This window comes from Vombatus ursinus, unplaced genomic scaffold, assembly GCF_900497805.2.
Source record: "Vombatus ursinus unplaced genomic scaffold, bare-nosed wombat genome assembly UNPS02014812.1, whole genome shotgun sequence".
Classification (NCBI taxonomy): Eukaryota; Metazoa; Chordata; class Mammalia; order Diprotodontia; family Vombatidae; genus Vombatus; species Vombatus ursinus.
In genome coordinates, this window is record NW_020954590.1 from 17,683,322 (window position 1) to 17,708,159 (window position 24,838).

General features: G+C 33.7%; 1 protein-coding gene across 8 annotated transcripts in view; it reads right to left on the reverse strand.

The window, feature by feature from the left end:
- LOC114054112 (eyes absent homolog 1) overlaps positions 1-15,965 on the reverse strand; it is a 161,198-nt gene extending 145,233 nt beyond the window's left edge. For 3 of the 8 annotated variants that reach the window (XM_027877233.1, XM_027877232.1, XM_027877231.1), the window contains exon 1: positions 15,838-15,961. In XM_027877233.1, the coding sequence (XP_027733034.1) occupies positions 15,838-15,961 (124 nt within the window). Of the gene's footprint in view, positions 1-14,512; positions 14,585-15,837 lie in introns of all 8 variants that reach the window. The other 5 variants (XM_027877236.1, XM_027877235.1, XM_027877240.1 and 2 more) reach the window with 3 other exon arrangements.
- Positions 15,966-24,838: the final 8,873 nt, after the last annotated feature.

Sequence of the window (24,838 nt, forward strand, 5' to 3'; positions counted from 1 at the left end):
TGAAGTTTCTACCTATGTGTCACAGGGGTCTGTCCTGTACCTTTTGCTGCTCAACCATAACAGTGATGGGGATGAAGCCACAAAAATAATGCTTGTCAAATTTTTAGGGGACAATTAGCACAGACATGTTGGATGACAGAGTTGAAATATGGAAAAATCTTGACAGTATGGAACTATGGGTCAAAGTTAATAAGATTCAGATGAGTAGAAACATGTTTAGTTCTTGACTTGGACTTAAAAAAGGGAAATTTTACAATGATAGGATGGGGAAAGATGTATAGGCAATGTGTCCTTTATATAATGAATCAACGAGTTCATTTTTTTTTTTTAGGCTATTGGGGTTAAGTGACTTGCCCAAGGTCACACAGCTAGTTAAGTGTCAAGTATTTGGTCTGAGGCCGCATTTGAACTCAGGTCCTCCTGACTTTAGGGCGGGTGCTCTATCCACTACGCCATCTAGCTGCCCCAATCAACGATTTCATAATTCATTCAACAAACATACTTTACTATATGGCAAAGTCTTTGTAAAAACATTTGTGGGTTTTAATAAGAGTCAATACTGTGATAAACCAAATAAGCTAATGAGATAAATACACTAATTATATGCATTCGGATGAAGATAAAATCATTTCTCAGTTTATGATGGGTTAAAGAAGTTATTTAAGGATTATAGGAAATGGATAATTAAATGAAACAAAACTTAATGAGTAGGGTTTTTAACTCCTTTCTTTGCCTCTCTAGTAAAATACTTGTTCATATAAAGGACAGCAAAAAGAGAGAAAAGGTAAAAAAGCAAAGGGACACAAAATAGTTGAGTCACTGATTATGCTAACTTTTGAAACATATGGAGTAGATAGTAGTAAAGCATCTTGTATATTTATCCATTCCCCCAACTATCCAGCCGGTCTTACATTCATTCAAAAACCATTAATTTACTTCTTATTATGTGCAAAGGCTTATCTTAGGTACTGTGGGAGATTTTAAGAAAATTAAGATATGGTTCTAATCCCCATGAAATTAGTAAAAATTGAGTGTAGATAACCTACCCATAATTTAGAACCTCAACCATATGATCTAAGAAAATCGTTAGATCTATTTTTTTTAGTTAGCCTACAAAATGTATACCTGTCCCACCCTCAAAGGTCATACAAATATACCTCATGCCAATTTTCATCTACCCACATGAACTCACAAATAAACACACTATATAAATAATGAACCCATTAGTTCATAATTCATTAAAATATTAGAATACCTTTGTGTATCTGATACTACACAAGAATATAGTAGAAGAAGAAGACATGCTCCTTGTCCTCAAGAAGTTTTCAATCAATCAAAGGAGGCCAGTATTCATAGAAAGATGCCTATTTTATCACAGAACACTATTTCCAGACAGTTAAAATTCTTTTAAAGGGATGCATGGTGGGAATAAATAGATTAGGGTATATTGCCAGGGGAGAACTCAGCTCCAGAATCAACAATAAATATGTCACCAAAGAGACATATGGCCAGAAAAATTAAGTGGGTCAATATATAAGCTACTTGAGATCAGATAACATTGAACTTTTGTCTTTTTACTCAGTGTACCTGGTGTATATTTGGCACTTAATAAATGCTTGTTGAATATAACTGAATCAATTGATTGAGAGCGAGATATTAACAAAAAAGCAGAGCCATGGAATTCACTAGTGCTCACATAATGTCAAAAGGTCTAGAGCAAGTTTCCTAGAATATTGACTGGATTGCCAGTAAAGCATATATCAGAGGATATGATATTGTCAGGTCAGATATTGTGGATGGAAAATGACCAAAGATGGAGATAGTCAATATCAGAGGGGTGGTGAAAAGGTAGGAACATTAATGCATTTTAGGGGGTGAGCTGTGAATTGGTACAACCATTCTGGAAAGCATTTTGAAATTATTCAAGCTAAATGCTAAAATGGCCATGTCCTATGACCCAGAAAGTCCACTGCAAGGTACATACCTCAAGGAGGTAAGTTGCAAAAAAGAAAGGATTCATATGTAATAAAATATTTGATGTAGAATTTTCCATGATAGCAAAGAACTAGAAATAAAATAGATGTCCACTGATTAGAGAATAGCTAAACAAAAAATGGTTCATGAATGTAACGAAATGTCATGTATGAAACAATTAATACAAAGAAGCATTGAATAAATTATAGTAGGAACTTATGCAATGGGAAGTAAGAAGAGCAAATTAAACAAAATGCATAATGATTACAACAATAAAAATAGACCAACAACTACCACAAAACAATAAAAATTGAATGTTGTGAAATTATAAAGAGAATAAAATTATTCCCAATAAAGAGCTATAAGAAGACATCTTTTCCCCTCCCCATAATTCCCTTGCAGAGGGATCCAGGGGTGTGGAACAGAATTATATAAAACATCAGGGTTTTTTTGGTGTATCGATACATTTTGCTGATTCTTTTTTCTTATTATTGTTTTTAAAAAATGTGTACATAAGGATGGCTCTCCAAAAGGGGGGAGGGATAGAGGGAAATATATGTTGGCTATATAATTTATAAAAATAAATGATATCAATAAAATATTTTAAAGGTATGTATGGGTTGTAATGTACAGTGCTGGTGGGAGAACCCATGCACACATCTGCTGAATCACACATCTTTTGAAGTATCAAAGTGTTTATTATTCATCCTTAAGCCCTAGTTCAATGGACAGATTCTATTTTACCACAGAAACAATTCACAAATTACTGGTGTCCTAGTTCTTTTTATAACATATACTGAGTAACCCTTCTACTCCCAAATGTCCAAATATTCTTGCTCCCTAAGTGTCTTTCTTCTTATGTTCTTCTCCAACTTTTTTCCCTTACCATCTGAGCTAGAACATTCTGTGTTCTACTGTATTCTCAACTGAGAACACAGCCTGAATGTTTTTGTTTAATTGTTAACAATAGAGTATCCTCAGATGTCCTAGGAACCTCTGTGTCATTGCTAACACAGCTTTAGTTTCCAGACATTAAAAGAAAGCCTATGAAATGTCCAGTTATTAATATGGACAAAATTCATGAGCATAAATGCAAAATTCAATTTGGATTAAATGGTACAAATACAGAATAAGTTCATAAGGGAATAGTCTTTTTCAGGGATTTAGGAAAAATTCCTTTGGAGCCTTAGAATAGTCTATTATAATTTTGTATGGAAAACTACATAGTCATTTTACATTTAAAATATTATCATTTTAATGAATTAGCTCTGATAAGGTCCTAGTGAATAAAACACACATTTTCATAATTTTGTCATTATCCAAACATTTTTCTTGGTAAATTAAAAATATGAACTATCTTAAAAGAGTGTCAAAATATTTTTGAGTCTGGTGATACAGATAAACACTACATAGTAGGAATTTTTATATCAATGTTATGTTGCCTCCTCATTAACAGAAAGAGTGAGGGCAAGCATTTCTAATTCATATTTCATTGGAATAAAAAGTTATTTCACAGCATGGAATGAGTATATGTGTGTAAATGTATGTGTATATATCATCATGATCATCATGATCATCATGAATGATGTATCATTAGAAGTTTTCCCTGAGCAGAAACAAGAAAGGGCTGAAATAAAAAATGAAGACCCTTTTTTACCAGTGCCTGGCAAATTAAAATGGGGTAAAAATAATAAGCATGCTTTATAAGTTACTTTTTGAACAAAAATGCATTACAGGTTTTCTTTAATGGTTATACAAGACACAAATTAGGAGCTTACCAGAATTCTCTTTCAGAATTGTGATAAATAAAAATAACCACAATATGAAGACATTTCTATAGGATTTTAAAGTCTACAAAAAAATTCTCTAAAACTACTCTGGGCTGTAGGCAGTACATATGTGATTATCCCTCTTTTTTATAGGTGAGGAAACTTAAGGTCAAATCAGTTAAATGGTTTGCTCTTTATCACATGACTAGTAGACATCAAATTGGGGTTTCAACCTAGATTTCCTGATTCCAATTCCAGCATTCTTTCTGCTACATCATAGAATATCATTATACAATTAATCAATTTAAGATAATGCCCCATGTATAGCTTTTTATAGCTTAGAATTTGGCAATATTCTTGGAGGGATCTGGTTTAAAATTATCATAATGGTCAGAGACATTGTCTTATTTTTTCATTTAATAAATGGTATCTCAAAGACAAAAGAAATTTTATTTTCAAGGATTCAAAGTCATTATATTTGTATCTCCCAGGCAGAATACTGTATCACCAGGAGCATGTTTGTGTCATCTATGACCACTGGAAGAAAACTAACAGTCATTGGAATAGTCCTGACTAGCTTGTTAAATTAGATGCCTGGTGAACTTCACAAAATTACCTAAGGCAAACTCAGAGGGGAATTATGAACCAACTTATCAATTGAATTGAAATATTTTCTGAGACTGAAAGAATTTTGAAAATGGTTGTTATCAAAATTTCCTTCTCAAAACACAATGCCTCTACTATAGTCCAATTCCTATGACTCATCATGATTTTCTAAGGTTGTACCAGTGGAGTGCAAACTTTGGTAAATCCTTTCAGGGATAAAAAGTTGAAGTACAAGCCCCAACATTAGGCTGTCTTCTGAAAACCACTGTAGTCATAAATTCATTAAGAAAGCTGCTGTTCAGGTGATGAATATTTTTGGTTACACCAATTCAGCAAAACTGCCTCCAAAAGCATGAAGAAGTAGATATCCTCACAACTTACACTGAGAAAATAGTGGCTCTTTGTCAGGATCTCCTTCTCCTCAATTCCATTATCATATAAATCCCTGGATATCAACCTCCCCATTCTACTGCCTTTCTCTAGTTTTTGATAAAAAAGAAGCCTAGTCCTTATCAAGGACAACACTTCTACCTGTATCTTTGATCCCACTTCTTCCTGTCTGCTCTAAAAGCTTACCCTTCCAATAACTCTCAACTCCTTTATAATTTTAAATCTGTTCCTATCATCTGGCTCCTTTCCTATTTCCTACAAATATATACTCAAGATATACTTTTCTTCTTGTTATTGTTAAATTCATAATGGTAGGCAAGGTCCATACTTTGCCTCCTCTTTCTCTCCTTTCTCTTTCTTCTCTATTCCTTGTAATCTGGCTTCTGACCTCAACACTCATCTGAAACTGCTGTCTCCAAGTTTATCAACAATCTCTATATTACCAAATCAGGTGGTGTCTTGTCAGTATTCCTTGTTCTTTACCTCTTTGAAGCATTTCACATTGTCCCTTGCCTCTTCTTTTTGGGTATGATTTTTTTGCCCATCCCCCCCCCTCCCACTTATCATGCTACTCCTTTTCAGTCATCTCTGCTGGATCATGGTCTATATTCTACCTACCATGTATGGGTATATCCCAGGGTTATGTCATGGGCTCTCTTTTTCTTTCTTTATATCCTCCTTCAGTAATTTTGTCAGCTCTGATGGGTTCAATTACCTTCTCTATGCCAAAGAATCCTATATCTATAAGTATATCTATATCTACACATATATAAACATTCATTTGTACATGTATAACTATAGTTACATGTGTATAAATATATCCTTATACATATATACATATACACGTAGTAGCTAGAGCTAGATATACATATACAGACACCTGTGTGCATGGATGTGTAAAAGCTTGCAAACCTAGGTGCTCTTCCAAATTCCAGACTTGCATGTATGATCACCTATTGGTCATTTACAACTAGATGTCTCATAAGTGTCTTAAAGCTTACCATGCCGAACATAAGAATCATTATCTTTGCCCCCAAACTCTCCCCTTTGCCTAACTTTTCTACTTCTGTTAAGGGCACAGCTGTCTTTCCAGTCAACCAGGTTCACAGTGTGGGAGTCATCCTCGATTTCTCAATCTTCCATGCCCCTCATATCCAATCAGTTGTCCTGGTTTTGTCTGCTCTACTTCTCAAATTGTCTCAGTCTGTCTTTTCTCCATTCACATGATCACCACCCTAGTTTAGATTTTGCCACCTCTTTTTTTTAAACCATTTCAATGGCTTCCTCATGAATCTCAAACCTCCTCAATATATTCTCCATATCAGAAACACCAGCGGCACCAAATTATTTAGAGGATAAAAAATAATCATCTCCTCTGCTTGTCACTTGAAGTACTTCATTGTCTGGTTTCAATCAACTTTTCCAGGCTGACTGTGTTTTACTCACTTTGATATACTCTACAAACTGGCCTAATAACTGCTCCCCATACATGACATTCCATCTTCTGCCACTGTGTCTTGGAATGTCAGATTGACTCCAAGCCAGGAATGCATCCCTATGCCCTTTGCCTTGTAGAATTCTTAGCTCCCTTTAATGCTCAGCTCATGTGCTACTTCCTGCCTATCCTGATCCCTACAGTTGCTAGCATTCCTCTCAAAATTATTTTATATTTACATACATGTCTAATGGACTGGAAGATAATTGAGGCTAGGGACTGTTTTATTTTGGTCTTTGTACCCCAAATACTTAGCACAGTGCCTGAAACATAAATGTTTATAAATGCTATAATGAATGAATCAACTGATGAAATAATCCATCTCCAAGTACTGAAGTGATGGACAATATTATTAACTCATTCTAGATGGAAAAATATACTTCCCTTTTATGAATATTCTATTGGTAGTTTGGACATATATAGTGAAGGAAGGACAACAGACATAGCCCAAATGGTACCTCTGTGCCCCCAAGACATTAAAAGGAATAAAAGGAAGATCTTCACTGTGTTGGATAATAGCAACCTCTATCACCCTATAAAAAGAATTAATGTGAATGTACAGATAAGAATTAAACAGTGTGAAAAGTCCTGGTGGGGAAATGGGGAATGAAGATGGAATAGGTTTCTATTCAATATGGCAGTACATATACTGATGAAACCAGAAATTCAACAAAGTGACAAGCAAAACTGTTAAAATGAAAAGAAGATCAGTTCAAAATGTGACATTCACACTTTCTCTTATCAGGCTCAGCTTAGGAAGATGGCTAGTGGAATTAGAATGAAGTCAAAGCTTTGAAAGCTAGTAAGAGAGAAAGTCACCTTGTACATCTGATGTATTTTGAACTCTGTGTAAGAATATGAGTCCAGCAGTACCAAGGAGCCTCACTATAAACTATATTTTGGTTTCACACCATAGAACTGATTCATAGACAAAATGTCTTAAAATAAGCCATTCCTTTGATCTCTAGAGGCCAAATTGGGTGGTATTGGGTGCTCTACAGATTTCCCTTATGCTATAAAATTATATTCTATAGCTCAAGATGTTATAGTCAATTTTCAATGACTTTGCTAATAGCATTGGAGGATGATAGTAAGAGTTTCAAATCTTTCAATAATAAGAATATTAAACTGCAAAGCATACATAAACATTAAAATTGTATCAAATTTGGATTTTCCTGCCTCCTATTATTTTTTTAAGTATTAAAGAAATATACCTAGCAGGACAATCACAAAAAAATATGTTAATATATTGCAAATTATAAATGTTTCTACCTTTAATGTGTTTACTTTAAGTTTACAGATACTACATCTTACAAAGATTAAATGGATGAACAGTAATGATAATGAGCAACTGTTCCACATACCTCAGGATATTGAATCACAACCATTTTAAACATGCTAACCTTTGAAAAGTTACCTCTAAGTGTTGTTCAATTGGTTTTTAGTCATGTCCAATTTTTTGTGAACCCCATTTGGGGTTTTCTCAGCAAATATAATGGAGTGGTTTGCCATTTCCTTCCCCAGCTCATTTTACAGATGAGGAAACTAAGGCAAAGAGGGTTAAATGACTTGTTCATGCTCATACAGCTAGTAAGTATCTGAGGCTAGATATGAACTCAGGAAGATGAGTTTTCCTGACTCCAAGCCCAGTTCTCTATACACTGTGACACCTAGCTGCTCTATCCTTAAGTGTAGATGTCTCTATATGAATGCTTATTTATTTATTTGTTTGTTTATCTATTAATTCACTTATCTAAATTCATTCATCTATCTATTCATTCATTCATTTATTTCTTTTTGACATGGCCATACCTACATGAGAAAGCACTTAAAGTATCTCAAGTAGCTGCAAGTATTTTTATCATTATTAAACAGCATATGAAAAAAAACAGATACATGTAAGTTGATAGCAATCTACATTAAACTATGTTAAAAAATGAAAAAATGGAGGTTTACTTAAAGAGTATCATAAATGTATCCTCTATAATTAAAAAAAAGTAAGTCATGAAAATTAAATTAACCTATCATTCCTTCTACATGCAATCTCATCTAAAGTTCATTTCGAAATGCATACAATTCTATCACTTCTATTTGCATCATAATCTCAGAAATATGAGATAGCTACTCAGACATGCTCTTTAATTTACCATCAGAATTCTCCAAACCCTAGTGAAACAAAAGAAGATTCTAATTGCATCAAATTTAGCTTCTCTTAAATAAAAACAATTTATATGTTAAAAAAAGGTAAGCATTTTTTAAAATTTGGCTTAATATTTACAGGGAGACAAGAGAAAATTAATACTTAAAGCTCTAAAATAACCCCCTCCCCCCAAAAAATTGCACCTCAAAACCAATAATGTAAATTGGTCAACTTTAGGTCCAAACAGATGAATGACAACCAGAAACCTAAAGGAACATCTGATTTACTGCCTCAAAAATCAGGATAATAATAGAATTCAACAAGCTCTCCAGCTTGGTCATCAGAAATCTCACTTCGTAGATGAAGAAAACATAGCCCAGGAAAGTTGTGGTATGACAGAAGTTGCATAGCCAGTTAGTAGAAGAGGTGGAACTAGAATCTAGGTTTCCTGATCCTCATTCCCCTGGTCGTATCCAGTTGTTGTGATAGTTAAGTAAATAACAATCTTATAACCACTAAAACCTTCAGGTTTTTATGCCAGAAAGTGGTTCTCACACCTTGAAACAAACAGCAACAATGAAAATTCTTAGCATCACTGTCAAGTACATGTTTGAGAATAAAACCAAATTTGAGAAATCCTGTCTGACTTGATCCCTGATATTCATCTAATATAAAATTAACTTTACTCCTAACTCTCCAACCATCTCCTTCACAGCCTTGACAGCTATCTTGTGACTGCCAGATAACTTTTACACACCATTTCCTCCCCCTATCCTCAGTCTTCCCCCACAATTTTGGAACTATAAATCACAATTAAGGTAATTGCCACTGTTCCTGGATGGTTAGTAGTAATGTATTCTGCTATGGCCTCATTCATTATCTCTGGAACTTTTCAGACCAAAGCACCCCTTCTCAGGCCACCACTCTTCTTTATGTATCATCTCCCCCAGTAGAATTTAAGCTTCTTGAGGGCAAGGACTGTCTTTGCTCTTTATATTTGAATCTCCAGATTTTAGCACAGTTTTGAGATCATCTTAAACACTTCTTTGTAGATTATTTTTTCCATTCAATCATTCATAGCTAATATTTTATAGACTTTAGAGTTTACAAAACACATTATTATATGTCATACTGTTTGATCCTCACAACAACTCTAGGAGATAAGTGTTATTATTATCATCAATATTTTACAGATGAGGAAACTGAGGAAGACAGAGGTTAAGTGATGTGTCCAGGGTCAATTAAAAATGATCTTAGAGAGAATTTGAACTCAGGTCTTCCAGACTCCACATTTACTGCTTTATCTGCTGTACCATCTAGCTACTCACTCCCAAAAGCATACTTCTTAAGAATAAATGTCTTCATTTTAAGAAGCCTTACAAGAGTCCCACACAATGTTACAATAACAAAACCTAATTCTGTCATGGAAGATTAACTTCATCAACCATAACAGTAATAGGAGCTACTTTCCCAATTTTTTGCTAATCTCCCTATTAATTTTTCATTAGTGTTGTTATATGTTGTTACGTGTTAATTTATTATTAGTAGTAGTGCAATAACAAATAACATTACCAACCACAACATTTATTAACATACTTAGAAAAATAATTCCACTTTAAATGGGTGAAGTCTAATTCCAACTGAAATATTTGAACTGTTTCCATTTTTTTTGCCTGCTGAAGTTTTTCTCCTTATTTCAGATTTTTAAAACTTGGGAGAACTCTGTCACCTGATATCCATCTTTAAACTCAGGGTTATGTCATCTTAATCATCAGTGTATATGTATTTTATTGAACATTTCATTGTTTAGTCATTTCAATTGTGTCTGACTCTTTATGACTCTGTTTGGGGTTTTCTTAGCAAAGACACTGGAGTAGCATGCCATTTCCTTCTCTAGCTCATTTTTTTATAGACAAGGAAACTGAGGCAAACTGGGTTAAGTGCTTGCCCAGTGTCACATAGCTAGTAAGTGTCTGAGGCCAGATTTGAACTCAGGAAGATGAGTCTTCTTGATTCCAGTCTCACTATCCACTGTGCCACCTAGCTGCCCCTATTTATTGAACATATTCATGTATAATTTACAGAATTAACTTTTACTATCCTAAAAGTATGCATGCAACTTGGATTATATTCAACTATGATATAATTTTGCATAATATTTTAAAGGATAGTTAACTTTTGAAAGTGTCACTGACACTTAAACTATTATGAATATACTTAGAGTACTTATTTAATATATTACCTTAGAGACAAAAATTTCTTTTAATTGTCTATTGATTTTAGGGACAGGTTTTGAGTAGCAGATTCAGTCAGGGTGATCTTGGGAATCAGCATTACTTGGAGGTCTTCATAGGATCAGTGGTGTAGAGCTACAAGAGGCCTTTAGTGATCTAGTCCAAAATCTTCACTTTCAGATGGAAAAACAGAGTCTCTGAGATGTTAAGTGACATTCCCAGGGTCATGTATGTGGTATGTGGCATAGATGGGATTGGAATCATGATCCTTTCACCCTCCATTTGGGTTGCTTCTTTTTTAAAAAGTTATCTTTTCTTTTATATCACCTATATTTCCCAAGTTCCAATTTCTTTCCATTGTAGCACCAATGTTCCCTTAGGCTGCACTCTTAATATGCAATGGTTCTTGGGAGGAGTCACAAATTACACTTTCACATTAAATAATTAAAGCCTTCTTTAGATCTTTAGATCTACTCCCCCCCCCCCCCGCCCAGATCATCAAAAGAATAATGCGGCTCATTGGATAACAAGTTAGGAAATCCAAGATTTAATTAGATTTGCCCTAACTACTGGCTGTGTGATCTTAGACCAGTCTATTGTCAGGTATGGGTCTTAGCTTCACCATGAGTAAAATCAGTATGGGACTGAAAATATTTAAGGTTCTTTCCAGCTTGAAATTCCATTTGGTGTTGATAATAGTAGAGTAAGAAAGAGCATAAAGAGGTTGAGGTATAAAAAAGACAGCTTCCTCCATAAGTTTGCCATCCCTGTGACTATAGCACTTTCAGTATTGAAATACTTGTTCAGTGTAGATGAAAAAAACTACGGAATGTGTATATATATATATATATATATATAGATAGATAGATAGATAGATAGATAGATAGATAGATATAGATATAGATATGTATATCAATATAAATTGGTGAGAACTTTTTAAAGGCAGTTTAGGATTAGTAAAATGTATAAATATTTTACTAAGTCAAAACTGCCTTTAACAAAATTCACATCAATTTCCTCCCTTGTTCTGTTCCCTCCCCTTTTTTGTCCTGTGCCTGATACATGTCCTTATCTATTATTTCATTTTAACTACAATCAGAACTCAAACCAGAAAAATAATTGTGGTGATGATGCTGGTAACAATAATAATGACAACAAAAATAATGACAACAATAATAATAAGCAACTCTCAGAGGAAATTAGGAACTGGGGGTGGGGGTGGTGGTGGTAGAATCTAAAGAATGTTTAATCATGAGATACAGGCAGTGAGGTAGCTCCATAGATAGAGTTCTGGACCTGGAGTCAAGAAGACGAGTTCATATCTAGACTTAGACACTAGCTGTGTGACCCTGAGCAAGTCACTTAACCTCTGTTTTCTTCAATTTCCTCTTTTGGGGATAATAATAATAATACTTCTCTCTCATGGTTGTTCTGACAATAAAATGATAGAATGTTTGTAAAATTCTTGCAAGCCTTGATTTGCAGACTTTAAAGCATTGCAGAAATGCTGACTATTATTATTACGAAGAAATCAGCACTTATCTATTCCAAATAAGATGAGACTAGAAGGGAAAAGCACAGTATTTGAAATCATGATTCCATGTCCTTTTTGTATTTATCTTTTTGATTGACCATGAAAATAGGCACTGGCCTGTGTACTCAGGGCATAAAAGACATGTACTGACCCCATAACCAGGGGCTACACATACAATGTAACACTCTGCTTTTCCTTTGCATTCCCTTATTTGTTTTTCTGATGAAGTGATGGTAGATGTTCTTGAAGACAAATCCTTGTGTTTTCTTTTTCTTGTAGAAAAGCAGCAAAAAGTTAAGACAGGCATGAAAAGTGTTAAGGTAGACAAGATGAATGTGGGCAGAACCAGCGTAAAAATGTGTAGGTTCTGCTGACCTAATAATTTTTGGAAGTGATTTCCAAGGGTATTTCCAATTACCTTCCTAAATTTCTAAAAAACAAAACTATGTTGATCATTGGCGTCTTCCTTCTTTTGAATCAATGTTTTATTTTTGTTAAGGGCAGAGGTTGACTTCTTGACTTTTTGTTTTTAGTAATAAGAGTTTAAGATTTGGTTTTCTTGTTTTGTTTTCCAGTGTTCCATGTCATTATTATCCACAAGAGACTATGGTACTTTCCTGGATTGTTGTGAGGATAAAAATGAGATAATATTTGCAAACCTCTCTGTAAACCTTAAAAAGGGATGAGGAAGGAGAGAAAAGGCATTTACATAGTACCTTATATGCCAGGCACTGTGCTAAGTGTTTTTATAAGTATTATCTCATGTACAAATGCTAGCCATTATTATTATTATTGCTAATTGCAACATTCCTATTTGTTTTGAAACAGGCAAAAGTAACAAGGGAAAATTTATATCAGAATGATAAGATTATAGACTGGAGTCTTGGGTAACAATAACCTAACAACCCTTAATCTTCATTCTTTTAGAGTTGGCCAAGAGAAATAAAGGAAACACATAATGGAAGTGATAGGTATAATAATTAAATAATTCGAAGCCTACGTTGGATAATAATAATGTTAGCTTCAAATCTTCTGAAAATTTCTGAATAGTTTTATGTATATTAGTATATAAACATTTTATATTATTTTAAAAGGGACAGGTTGCCATGGCATATTCTGAAGCATGAGGTCTCTTCTTTCAAAGCAGTGTAGGGACCTAAAATTGCACAACTCAGCAGGATAACTAAATCCTAGTGTGGGTAATCTATACTAAAAATGACAGTAATGACACACAAATATCAATCTACAAAGTCCCATTTTTACATCAGTGCAAGACATGTCTGAAAATTTGTTGAGCAGAATCAATGGACATGAATATTTGTTTGAAATAACTGTCCTTTTACCTTTTTTTTTTTTTTTGAGGCAATCAGGGTGAAGTAACTTGTTCAGGGTCACATAGCTAGTAAGTATTTGAGGCCACATTTGAACTCAGGCCCTCCTAACTTCAGGGCTGGTACTCTAGTCACTGCACCATTTAATTGCCCCTAAATAGCCATTCTAAGGCAGGTGTGTTTACCTTGTCACCTCCCTTTCCCCTTTAGAATTTAGGAAATGAACTTAGGATCTCTAGGTAATAGGACAATGTCCACTTAGTCTGTGCACTGAACCGGGATGGTAGAATCTTACGGTGTGCTGACTGCGCACAAAATAAAAATAACTTCCTGATACACAAAATTTGTAAAGCTACACTACTCCAAATCACCTTCAAACTGATGTAAAATGTGTGTGCTTAAAGAAGTTTACCATTCCACATGCAAGAAAAAACAAACCAAACACCACTACAATGCGGCACGCCAAAGAGAAAGTTACCAACACACATAAGATATGTCAAAACAATGTGGCTTAACATTTTTTAAGACTGTGTTTTGGCAAAATGGTAGGAAAGTTTTTTTTTAAATTACTTATGCTTAATTCATTCATTAAGATCACTTCAACTTATGGTTGAGGCTTTTTACTGCTAAATAGAACTGAATGATGAGCAAACTGAATTACTGAATAACTTAGCAAACAAGAAACCTAGATAAATTGTTTCTTAGTTGCTCACCATGTTAACCGATAAGAGCCACAAGTCTGTAACTCATAGACTTAAAAAGCTGAAGTGCCACACCTCTAATCACATAGATACAAAGTGTTAGAGGCAGACTTTGAAACTAAGTCTTCTTGTTTATAAGTCCAACACCCCATCCACCATCCACTAGATAACAGTATATTATACAATGACCTGCTCAGGTGGTTACCCCAGCGTTTGAAATGACTAAGAACATTTAGAAGGGTTGCCCATTCTCTCTGTGATGCTTCTCCTAAGCTCTCTGCCAGTATCGGTGAATGCCCACTAAGACCTGTGTGTGTGTGTGTGTTCACCACATTCACACAAACCTGCAGTGGTCTGAGTACTCATATTTAAAAACCAGGCTGCAGTGTTGAGCAGAATCATGCTGTCACCTGAAGGGAAAGGCCAAAAGAAAAACAAAAAGAAAAAGAGAGCTGTTTGCCTTTGTGCTAGATGTCACATAAATTTTAAAAATTCTTTTGCATTCCTATAATTCATATAAATTAAGTTTAGGTATTTTTTTCTAGTGTAAGTGAACAAAAAAGGTTTTTGAATGAAAATTAATTATTTGTAAAGAAGATTTTTGTTTTGTTTTGTTTTCTCAAGTAATGCAAGACAATTTAACGAATCATCATTTTATATAAATCACACAAAAAATTATTACTTAAGATTTTACTAAAAGTTTCTGTTGGGTACAAAAATATGAACCTCAACTTACAAGAGAAACAACTTATTTTATGTAACTGTCTTATTTGTATTATAATGAATTATAGGAGGTACAATTTCCTGAACTTCTATTGGAAACAAAATCTCTGCATTTACCAGTGTAAAGAAATTTTAAGTTTTGTAGATTACAGTGGCTCACTGTTTCTGCTTTTCTAGGGCCAAGAGTAAGCAAACAAAACATACTTACATTAGGTGAGAGAAGAAATAAACAGTGTATTTATATATACACACACATGCATGATTCATGTTATCATAGGTAATGTTTTCTGTAATGCATCTGTGTAAATGTTTAAGTTTAAAAAATGTCCAGGGTACATGATATCTAAAACAGGCAATCACATATGAAACTCTACAGATGAATTAAACCTATGATTTAGAAACTATCATAATCAGTCTAATTTTAACTCAGATATACTTAGTTTTAATACCAAAATACTTTATTATTTTAAAATATGTTTTATAAACCAGTGATTTGACTTTTTTATATACCCAAGGCTTAAAGAACAGCAAAAGATAATCAAAATATTTTATTATTTTAAAATCTCGCAATTTACCAAAATTAGTTATATCTACTAAAGTATAGCATAAAATAAGATAATTTGGCATTTTTACTGCTCGTTTAGTTGAAAAAATGGTCAATGACCAGTTATTGATATTTAAGAATGAACAAAAATGGGATATAAGTAAAAATAATCAATAGCAATACTTTTCAGTGTATGTAAATGGAAAATAACATCTTAAAATAATATAGAAAGTTAATTATTTGCAAATATCTCATTTTAGCAACTGGAAAATAAAAGAGCAATAGTGACATTCATTGGCATAATCATTTTAAACCATAGCAATCTTTAAAAAACAGGTCCAAATTAACAAATGAAAATACTAAGTAAATAATAATCAGAAGAAAAAAAAAACTCACCTTCTGTGCCATTGGGTGTCATGGAATTGCTATTTATACGAGCGTTATCAAGCTTTGGACCACTGGGGGATTCACTACTACCACTTAGTCGGCTATGTGGGCTGGTTAGATCCTGCATTTCCATAGACCTAAAGACAAGAAGTCTTCCATTTGACAGATGCATTAAATTCATAACACCACTCTTTAATGTGCTTGCTATTTGATATCCTCTTTGAATTACACATGTAGAAATTTTCCTTGTATTCTTTTATTTATTTATTTTTTTTTGGTAATCCAAATGGTTGTCTTATGTTGTGACTTCCGCTAGTCCTATTATGATGTTAACAGCCAATGAAAGATATCAAAGCTTATATCCATGAGAGATCACATTGTGATTTTTTTTTTAAATATGCAATTCAATCCCTACTTTACTCCACCCCAAACTGAACAAGTAGTTCTATGTGTCACAGCTCAATACATTTATTTTTACTGTTGAAAGAAGATTCAATCATGTCACAAAAAGGTTTAAAAACACTTTATTTTGCAACAGAAAAGTCACCTATGTATATACATAATGTAAAGGACCATCATTTTATTGTAGAGTATGCCCCAAAGAAGCAATAAATTAGCACTGTGTACTCCCTCATAATTTACCACCCAATTGTAATTTAATGGGTCTCCAACCCAAATAAAACACTTGAAGCCTACAGTCCAGTGACAGGGAATGAGATATTCCTGATGCATGTGTTTACTCTGGCAAACTACTTAATTGTTCCTCTGTTTCCCTTGAAACAAATGCAGCATTAAAACATTATTATGTCGGCTCACTTGTTTGCTTTGTGGATTATATACAGCGTGCCCAATTGAGAAGGGATAAGGCCGACATACAGGGAATCCATACAGGCATTAGGCTGCCTTAGCACTTGCTAGTACCTCAGCTGTCATTTAGTCAGGGAAATAAGAAAATTCTATTTCAATGCTGTAATTTCACAATTTTACAATATAAAAACAGTTAAATTCCCTCTGAAAGTTCTTATATTCAGCAGTTAATTATTCCATAAAGGTACAGAAGTCACTAGTCATGTTCACCATTAGAGAACTGCCAGTTTATATTTTGTAGTCTGTTAGTAAAGAGGGTGGGGGGAGAAGGGAGGATTTATTTTAAGTTAGAAAAAAGCACGGCTACACACTGCTTTATTTTCTAATTAGCCAGGACTTCTAAAAATTCTCAAATCCTCCTTCCTCAAAAGAGGATATATATATTATAAATACATAATATACACACATGTAGATGTGCATGGATATCATGCATTTATATATTGTACAAGGTGTCCCAAAAATCTTGGTGCAGATTTAGGTTTTAATAGCTTAAATTAATATTAACATTAATAGCTTAAGGCTGCACTAAAACTTTTGGAACAACTTGTATATATGAAGCTGACACATGTATGTGTGTATATATATATACATATATGATATTGATACTCTTTACTCCTCACCTACTAACTCAGAGCTACTGCAAGTTAAAATTTTAGCTTAACGATTTCAGTTACATCAATTATGTAGGGCCACTTAAAATGTTCTTAATATTTGAATAGAAACTTTGAAAAACTTTCAAATATTTTTCTTTTTAAAACTTAACAAATTCACCTTCATTGCTGAATTCCAGCCAGGATTTCTTTAAATCCAGCTAAGTCTCATCTATTTCAGTAGGTACTCACTTACATGGGCCTGCCAGATATTTACCACGATGAAATGATTATTGGCTCATAATGCTTTTTTTCAAGCTCAGTCTCTTATTCCATTTCTTCTTACAAACAACAATCTTACATGCACAGAGAGCTGCTAAATGGCTTACAATGAAAATTTCTGCTATTAATGGTAAGAAATTAAGAAACTGTATGTAAAAATGAATGGGGATCATAAAGTGTCCTCTTCAATAAAAGTCCATATCAATAATGCCCTTACCTGCAACTTGAGGAAACAGCAACATCTGAACTGGTTTGAGATTTTTGCACCTGTGGTCAGGGAGAAAAATTAGACGCTGTTGTTATTCTGCCTCAGTGTCCAGGCTTAATTATACAAAGTACATGGCTGAGGATGACAATACCAAAAGAAAAAAAGGGGGGATATTGCAGCAGTGAAAGGCATATTGTCTATAAGTTGAAGTCTCAACTGTTATTTCCTCTTGCAGGTCTATCCTTCTCCCCATGTAAGAGGGAAGGCAGCCAAATGACGGGATAGTGATTCATCACTGGCCTATGACAGCTGCAAACTGGATTACCCCTCCCCCAATCAACATGCAAAGCAGCCTGGGGAAGGCAGCTTGGAAAGGGTGCCTAGGAAAGGTAGCTCTTCATCCAATCAACATGGTTAACAGAGGTAGTTCAAGCATTAACCCTCCTGCATCCTCAAAAGAGCTTTCTTCTTCTGTTATCACTGGTTGAAATATATTTCCCACCCACCCCTTTAAGCCTTGACAGTTTCTTATCCTTATCATGTTGAATTTTTTTCTACTCTTACTGTTTGTCCTTTAACCTTCATTAGAACAGTTTCTGAGCAACTCCATTTAATGCCAGCCTGACTTAAAATAACAAAAATGTATTTTCCATGATATATGCTGCATAGAGCCATGCTACTTATCTCATGTAAATATTAAATAATCAGTATAGTTTCATTGCCTTCAGAATCAGAATGTATTTAGTGTTAATCACCTGTCTTTTAAGCCTTGAACAGAAAATGAGTATATTTAGTATTTCAATAATCAACTCAACACCTTGGTGAAACAGCATTATGATGGACCCTTTTGTTATTAGATGGATTTGCATTTAGTTAGGATGCAATGAATAGTTTAATGCGCAGCCTTTGATATCACAGTCCTTCTTCCAGGGATGGCCAAATTGCCTGCAGGTGATAAAGTTCAGGGGAAGATTGGTGGTTGACCTGGAACCACAAGGTAGATCTTCACCAGTGAAGAGTATGTATTCTACCTAGTGTTTCCATGCCATTCAATTCCAGATTTTTGATGTGTCTTCATTCAACCTGAACTGATATCACTAATGATTATAGAATAGAGAAGAAAAGCAAAGCATCTCAAGTGGCATAAATATTATCGAGGCAAACATAATCAGTGTTTGAGCTTTGTTATTTCTAATTATAAAATTAAGAAACTTTTTGCATAAGAATAAGGTGCTCAAAGTCTGACAGGTTCATAACATTAGATGTTATTTCAATGTATGTATTTCCATTATATGTATATAGGAAAAAAACCTTAATTAAAAAATAAATTTAAAAGATGAGATGAGAATCTAAACTTAAAAATATTCAAAGAAACTAAGTCAATTTGAGGAAGCAGAGACAAGTTTCTAGAAATTAAAACACAGTCTTTTTAGAATATGCTTAAACTCAAGATAAAATGATTAGAAAGTACAGCAATGTACCTCAAGGATATACTTTGCTATTGCTATTTTTATATATCTAGAATATATTATAGGTGAAAGCTAACTTTTTAAAAGTGATCTTGGCTTAGTTATGTAGGAGCTTATTTAGACTATACTATCTGATTACAAAAATTCTTTTATTGATACTTCTGTTTTTATATTTGCTAGATATCTTTGTAATAACTTTGGTATTTTATATAATTTGAAATAATTATATTTTATGTTTGAGGTTTGACTTGTAGAATTTCAATTTCAAAATAAGATACCACTAACTATAAAGGGAATTTTAATATGAGCACAAATGGATCTAACACTTTCCTTTAAAAAAAACCCAAAACTTAAAGGTGTTTTCAAGACCACATCTTATTTCCACTAAGCTTGGTTCAAGTTATCATGTACTGCACTTTTTACACTCCAAGATTTCTGAAAGTCCTCATCCACGATCTTCATTTCATTAAGTATACTTCAGATATATTCCTTTGTGTCTCAAGGATTATTTAAACCATGTGTTGTGTGTTACTGTATTTAAAAATGACTCTTTAATCAAAATAACTTTAAAACAACTAATCCTCACTTAGGCTGGTCAGCTGAATCCACATAGTGGTCCAGGAAAAATAAATCTACTCTCAAGAATGCGAATGCAGACAACAATTAGACACAGATGTGAGCAAAATTAGTTACAGTTTACAAAATGCTACACTTCACATGCTTTTAGTTTTTTATATGTAACCCAACATTACAATACAGTAAGGAAAATAGATTCTTCTAAAGACTTATCCAAAAGGACACCTATTTCTGATTGGTGTTGATTTTTTCTTATGATGTATTATGCTTAATAAAAGTTGCTATATTTGGTAGAGTCTAAGTTGTAATATCTTTCAAAACTGATTAAGGTTATTTTCATTAAGAAATGAAAAAAAAAACATTTCAATGGACTTCAGAAGAGATATAGTAAGGCATCTAGTTAATTCAAATTTACACTTTTTTATATATTTGCAAAACATATTCTCTATACTGTCCTTATTTGGAGTTTTAAATGATTTCTGTATATGCATTTCCTATAATATATCTCACATAAAGTTATATATAATTCAAATGCTTAATTTTGAAGCATTTCCTCTTTATCTACAAAATAGAAATGTCTTGTTGAGAGATTCTTACAAAAGACAAACTGAAATTGATAAGAAAGTCACAGAATTCTACATTTAAGAAACTCAAACTGGTAACATTGACTTCTGATTAGTTAATGAGGTCTTTTAAGTTTGCCTTTTTTCTAATTAAATTTATAATTCTTCACAGATGTAAGTTTTGTTGATGTTCAATTTGTCTCTCTCATTTTGTTAAACCTCGCAGAGTACTTCACCAATCCATTGAATAGCCACATTAAATCTGTTAATACCATGCTCTTCAACCCCAGAAATTATTTCCAGAAGGCAAACTTGCTTTGAGAGATCATCAAACAAGACTTAAGGTACACATTTTATCACATTTTCCCTACCACAGAGCTAGGGATGCAGAGGAAAATTCATGACTTTTGCACTGTTTGTTATACTTTGCTAAATTACAAATCAAAAGCATCTGACAGAAGATCATGTATGAAGCCAAAAACTTAATAATGTTCTGTGAAAAGTAAACTGTAAATGGTAAGGGATTCTAAATCTCAGCAGCACAGAGCAAATAAAACATAGGTACTTGTCTAAATTATGGGTTTTCCATAGGTTTTTTTTTTTGCTTGCTAGAAGCAATTTTTATAAAATGACTGTAATTTAAAACATTTTTTAACTGAAAAGAAATTTTCAAAGTGAAAGTACCAAGCTTATCCAAATAAATAGAGCTGGCAGGCAAGCTAGTTTTGTTCAACCACAGATAGACCCTAGTCCCTACCAAATTTGAAAGACAATGGCTATTTTCTCATCAGACTATTTCATAGGGAAAACCTGTCTTAACGATAATCTTGCTTTTCAAGTAGCATATTTTTCTTGGTAAATATTCTCTCCAATCAGTACTTATAACCACAGCAACTGCATTGTAAAAAACAAAAACACAAATTCAAAAGCATCACTCAGGACAGATAGGTGTCCTTTAGACTTCACTGATTTTATTCTCTTATGCAATTTATAAATGGAATGTTTTCAAATAGAATTAACTATGGATTTCTCTATATCCAACAAGACATTGGTCTTGATCACATAGTTCAAAGCAAATTTTTTAAAAATGGAATTCTTGTGCAAACAAGAATAATTAAATGATCAATCTATACAGAATCTACAGCTTTCAAAGTTTAGTTGACTTAAAAATCACTTATGTAAACTTTGACTGAAATGCTTTTGACATCTGACTAAATGTAAACTGATTTGTTCTTCAAGTATATTACCCTTCCAATGTATCCTGGTTTTTAGAAAATACCACAAATTTTTAAAAAAAATTCCAAGGGGCAATTTTCTTTTAAGAAACCGTTTATTGTATCTATCAAACACATAAGAAAGGCCTTTCCTTTGGAATTGTATCCTTAAATGGCAGACAACCTAATGCTGAACAGTGGCTCAATTAGGCTTCTCTGTCTGTCACCGCAAAGTATTTTCAGGTTTGAAAATCCACGGCTGTTCACTCACGGAGTACACTGGGCCTTAGCTATGAAGGCAGTCAAATAACAAGCATTTGACAATGTATGAGTATTGTTTTCCTTAAGTATATTGCTTCCAAAATGAACAGTATGGAGCAAAAGACTTAATAAAATAATTATCAATTAAAGCTTATCTGAAAAATGTTATATGATGACAAAAATGTTATACACTGTGACTTATCACTAACTTTTTCCTATTTCGCCCTTGCCATTCACTTAGGTGTCAAAACATGAAGAAAAATAACCTAGTAAATACAATGACAGGTCTGAATTTAGTGAAGTCCATGTAATGTTATGCTGAAATCTATTTTAAAATACTTATTCCAAGACATATACATTCATAAATAGTTGGTGGTTCTTGTATCAGCTTTGGATATGAAATAAGTTAAAAGATCTTTAAAAAATCAACATCTTGATTTCAAAGTGATAGGTATGTATCTATAAGTCACATGAAATGCCAATTAAGGTTAAAGATTTTATTTGTATAAATGCTTATTTTATCAGCCTGAAAAGTTCCTTTTTGAGGATTCACGTATTTTATCTTTGGAGGAATTTAAACATATTAAGGAAACGACTTTACTCCTCCAAAATGTGCTGCCAACTTATCTTCATTTTGCTTTCTTCTTTATCAAATTTTAAGCTTTTTCTTCATGCTCAGGTATTGTTTTTGAGTGGGGCTATGAAAAAGCACTCATTGCCATTGCATATATGCAATCTAACATATACATAAATGTACCTTTTCCATTCCATGTTATGCAATATTACTTGGAGAGACCATTCATAATAGCAGCGACAAATGCTGTCTGCAAAATATTACAATAGCCCTCCAATATTCCTCTATTTAAATTTACAGCGTGAACATAGAATGCAACATGTTAACTTACACGATTCGGGATGATCTATCATTAATGATTAGAATCATGTTTGTAGGTAATAACTAGGTTACTTAGGATGGCACATCGGGATTAATGAAGTAATAGAAATTGCCCCACAAATTTGGCCAGTTCTAAGTAATGTTTTTCATTAAAAAAGACGAAAAAACCCTTCAACGGGGAGGGAGGGCGAAGCACAATCCCATCTCTCCTGTTATCTATCTGGGACTTTGCCCACAAGACAGTTTTGGTCAGTCTCCACAATCAACAGCCAGCTTGTACTTACAGAGCTCCCGTCTGCTGCATCCACTAGTTTTCCGTTCTCCTCTCCCGTTCTCTGCTTTAACAAATCTCCGCTCCGTGCATGTTTAGTTCCCTGGAGGAAGGTATAGTTTTGTGCTGACGACGGTGGGGGTGACTTTTAGAAGTTCTCAGTGGAGCCCAAGAACAGAAGTGCAGCGTCTCTGGAGGACAAACCCAAGCTAAAGGCAAAACTCCCAGATTGCTGCTGGAGGCTCTGACTGCCGAGTGTCTGCGAGAAAGCGGTTCCTCGAGGAAGAAAACCACCGCAGTGGACTTTAACAGGAAGACTTAAAGTCGGAAGTGATACTAGAGAGTTTGTATCTAGCACCAACCCCTGAGCCATCAGCTCCCACTGTTCTATTTAGTCACAGCTTTGAGCCGTGGGCTTTCCCCTCCACCAAACAGCAGCAGATAATATCTAAGATCCTTAGACAAAGAAACAGCAGAATCTTCATCCCTCCTATTTGTTTGCTCAGTCTTGTAGGTCTGCCCATGTAGCCTAAGGGCTTTTTTTGGGGGGGGGGGGGTTGTTTTTGCAACGCAAACCACAGCTATTCTCTTGTCCTAACCTTATTGGTTTAAATGTAACAATTGAAATGAGCACTCTTCTGTCTGACTCAATCTTGCTGCTTTAGAAAAATTTATTATGTAAATGAATGAGCCTCTTGCTATCTGGATAAACAGTTGTGTGAGAATTACTTAGTGGTAGCACTCTGTCAGCACACACTCAGTTCTAACAGCGGCTACCAATATATTTATTTGGGAAGCTGCTGTATAATCGCTTTTTAAACACTTTTCCAAAGACTTTTTTTTTTTTTTGGTTATTCTCCCTTCTGGAAACTAGTATAGCCAATGCTTTCTAAATCTTTCTTCATAATTTTTACTTGATTTTCAGGTTTGGAAGTTAATTACCTTTTGCTAACTTCTAGTAACCCAGAAGACAAAAAAAAATCTAATTTACAAATGAACTAAATTCTAACTCAAAACATTACCTTTATGGTGAATCCAATGGAAGTTGGAATGAAGGCATTTCTCAACATTCCAGGAACATTACCTTCTCATAAAGTTCTATGTGAGCAAGTGTATGAATGGGATTCAGTATTTAATAGTTGAATTTAAAATTATTTTAGGAGAAAAGCTTTTCATACAGTTAGGATCTTTGCAGATTGCTACATGAGACACTATGGAACTCTATACCATCTGAGTGAATATTAAGATTAAGAATAAAATTTAAAAGGGCATTTTTACAGTTTCTTAATATTATTACATTGTATACTATTAAATAGCTTCTGAAGATAAAGGTCAATTATTTCAATAATGTATTTATTCCAAATATTTAAAAGCACTGATAAAATTCTAACTATATATTTTACATGACAGATCCTAGATCAAAGTCTGAGTACAAATGTCTCTGTTTTTGCCTCTTTCATCATAAGTTTCATATTATAAAAAATAAAGTAGAATTCTTATAAATTCCTTTCTGTTATATATTAAGGTGTTTTTTCCAACTGTTTTTATTATTACATGAAACCTTTTTCTGTGTGCCAAGACTTTTCTATCAAAAAACAGTTTCTTTAAAAAAAAACATGGTAATAATTTATAAAGAAGCACTTGTTAAAACTGGGCTGCTACTAGTATATCATAAAATGTTTGCATTCGGCTTCAAGGTCATCAATTAGTACAGCTTTTCTTCATCAACCTAGTTCTTAAGATTAGTAAGATGTATTTTTACCTTTATTTAACTTACACATGAATGACAACTATTTCAAGTCAAGAAAAAACTT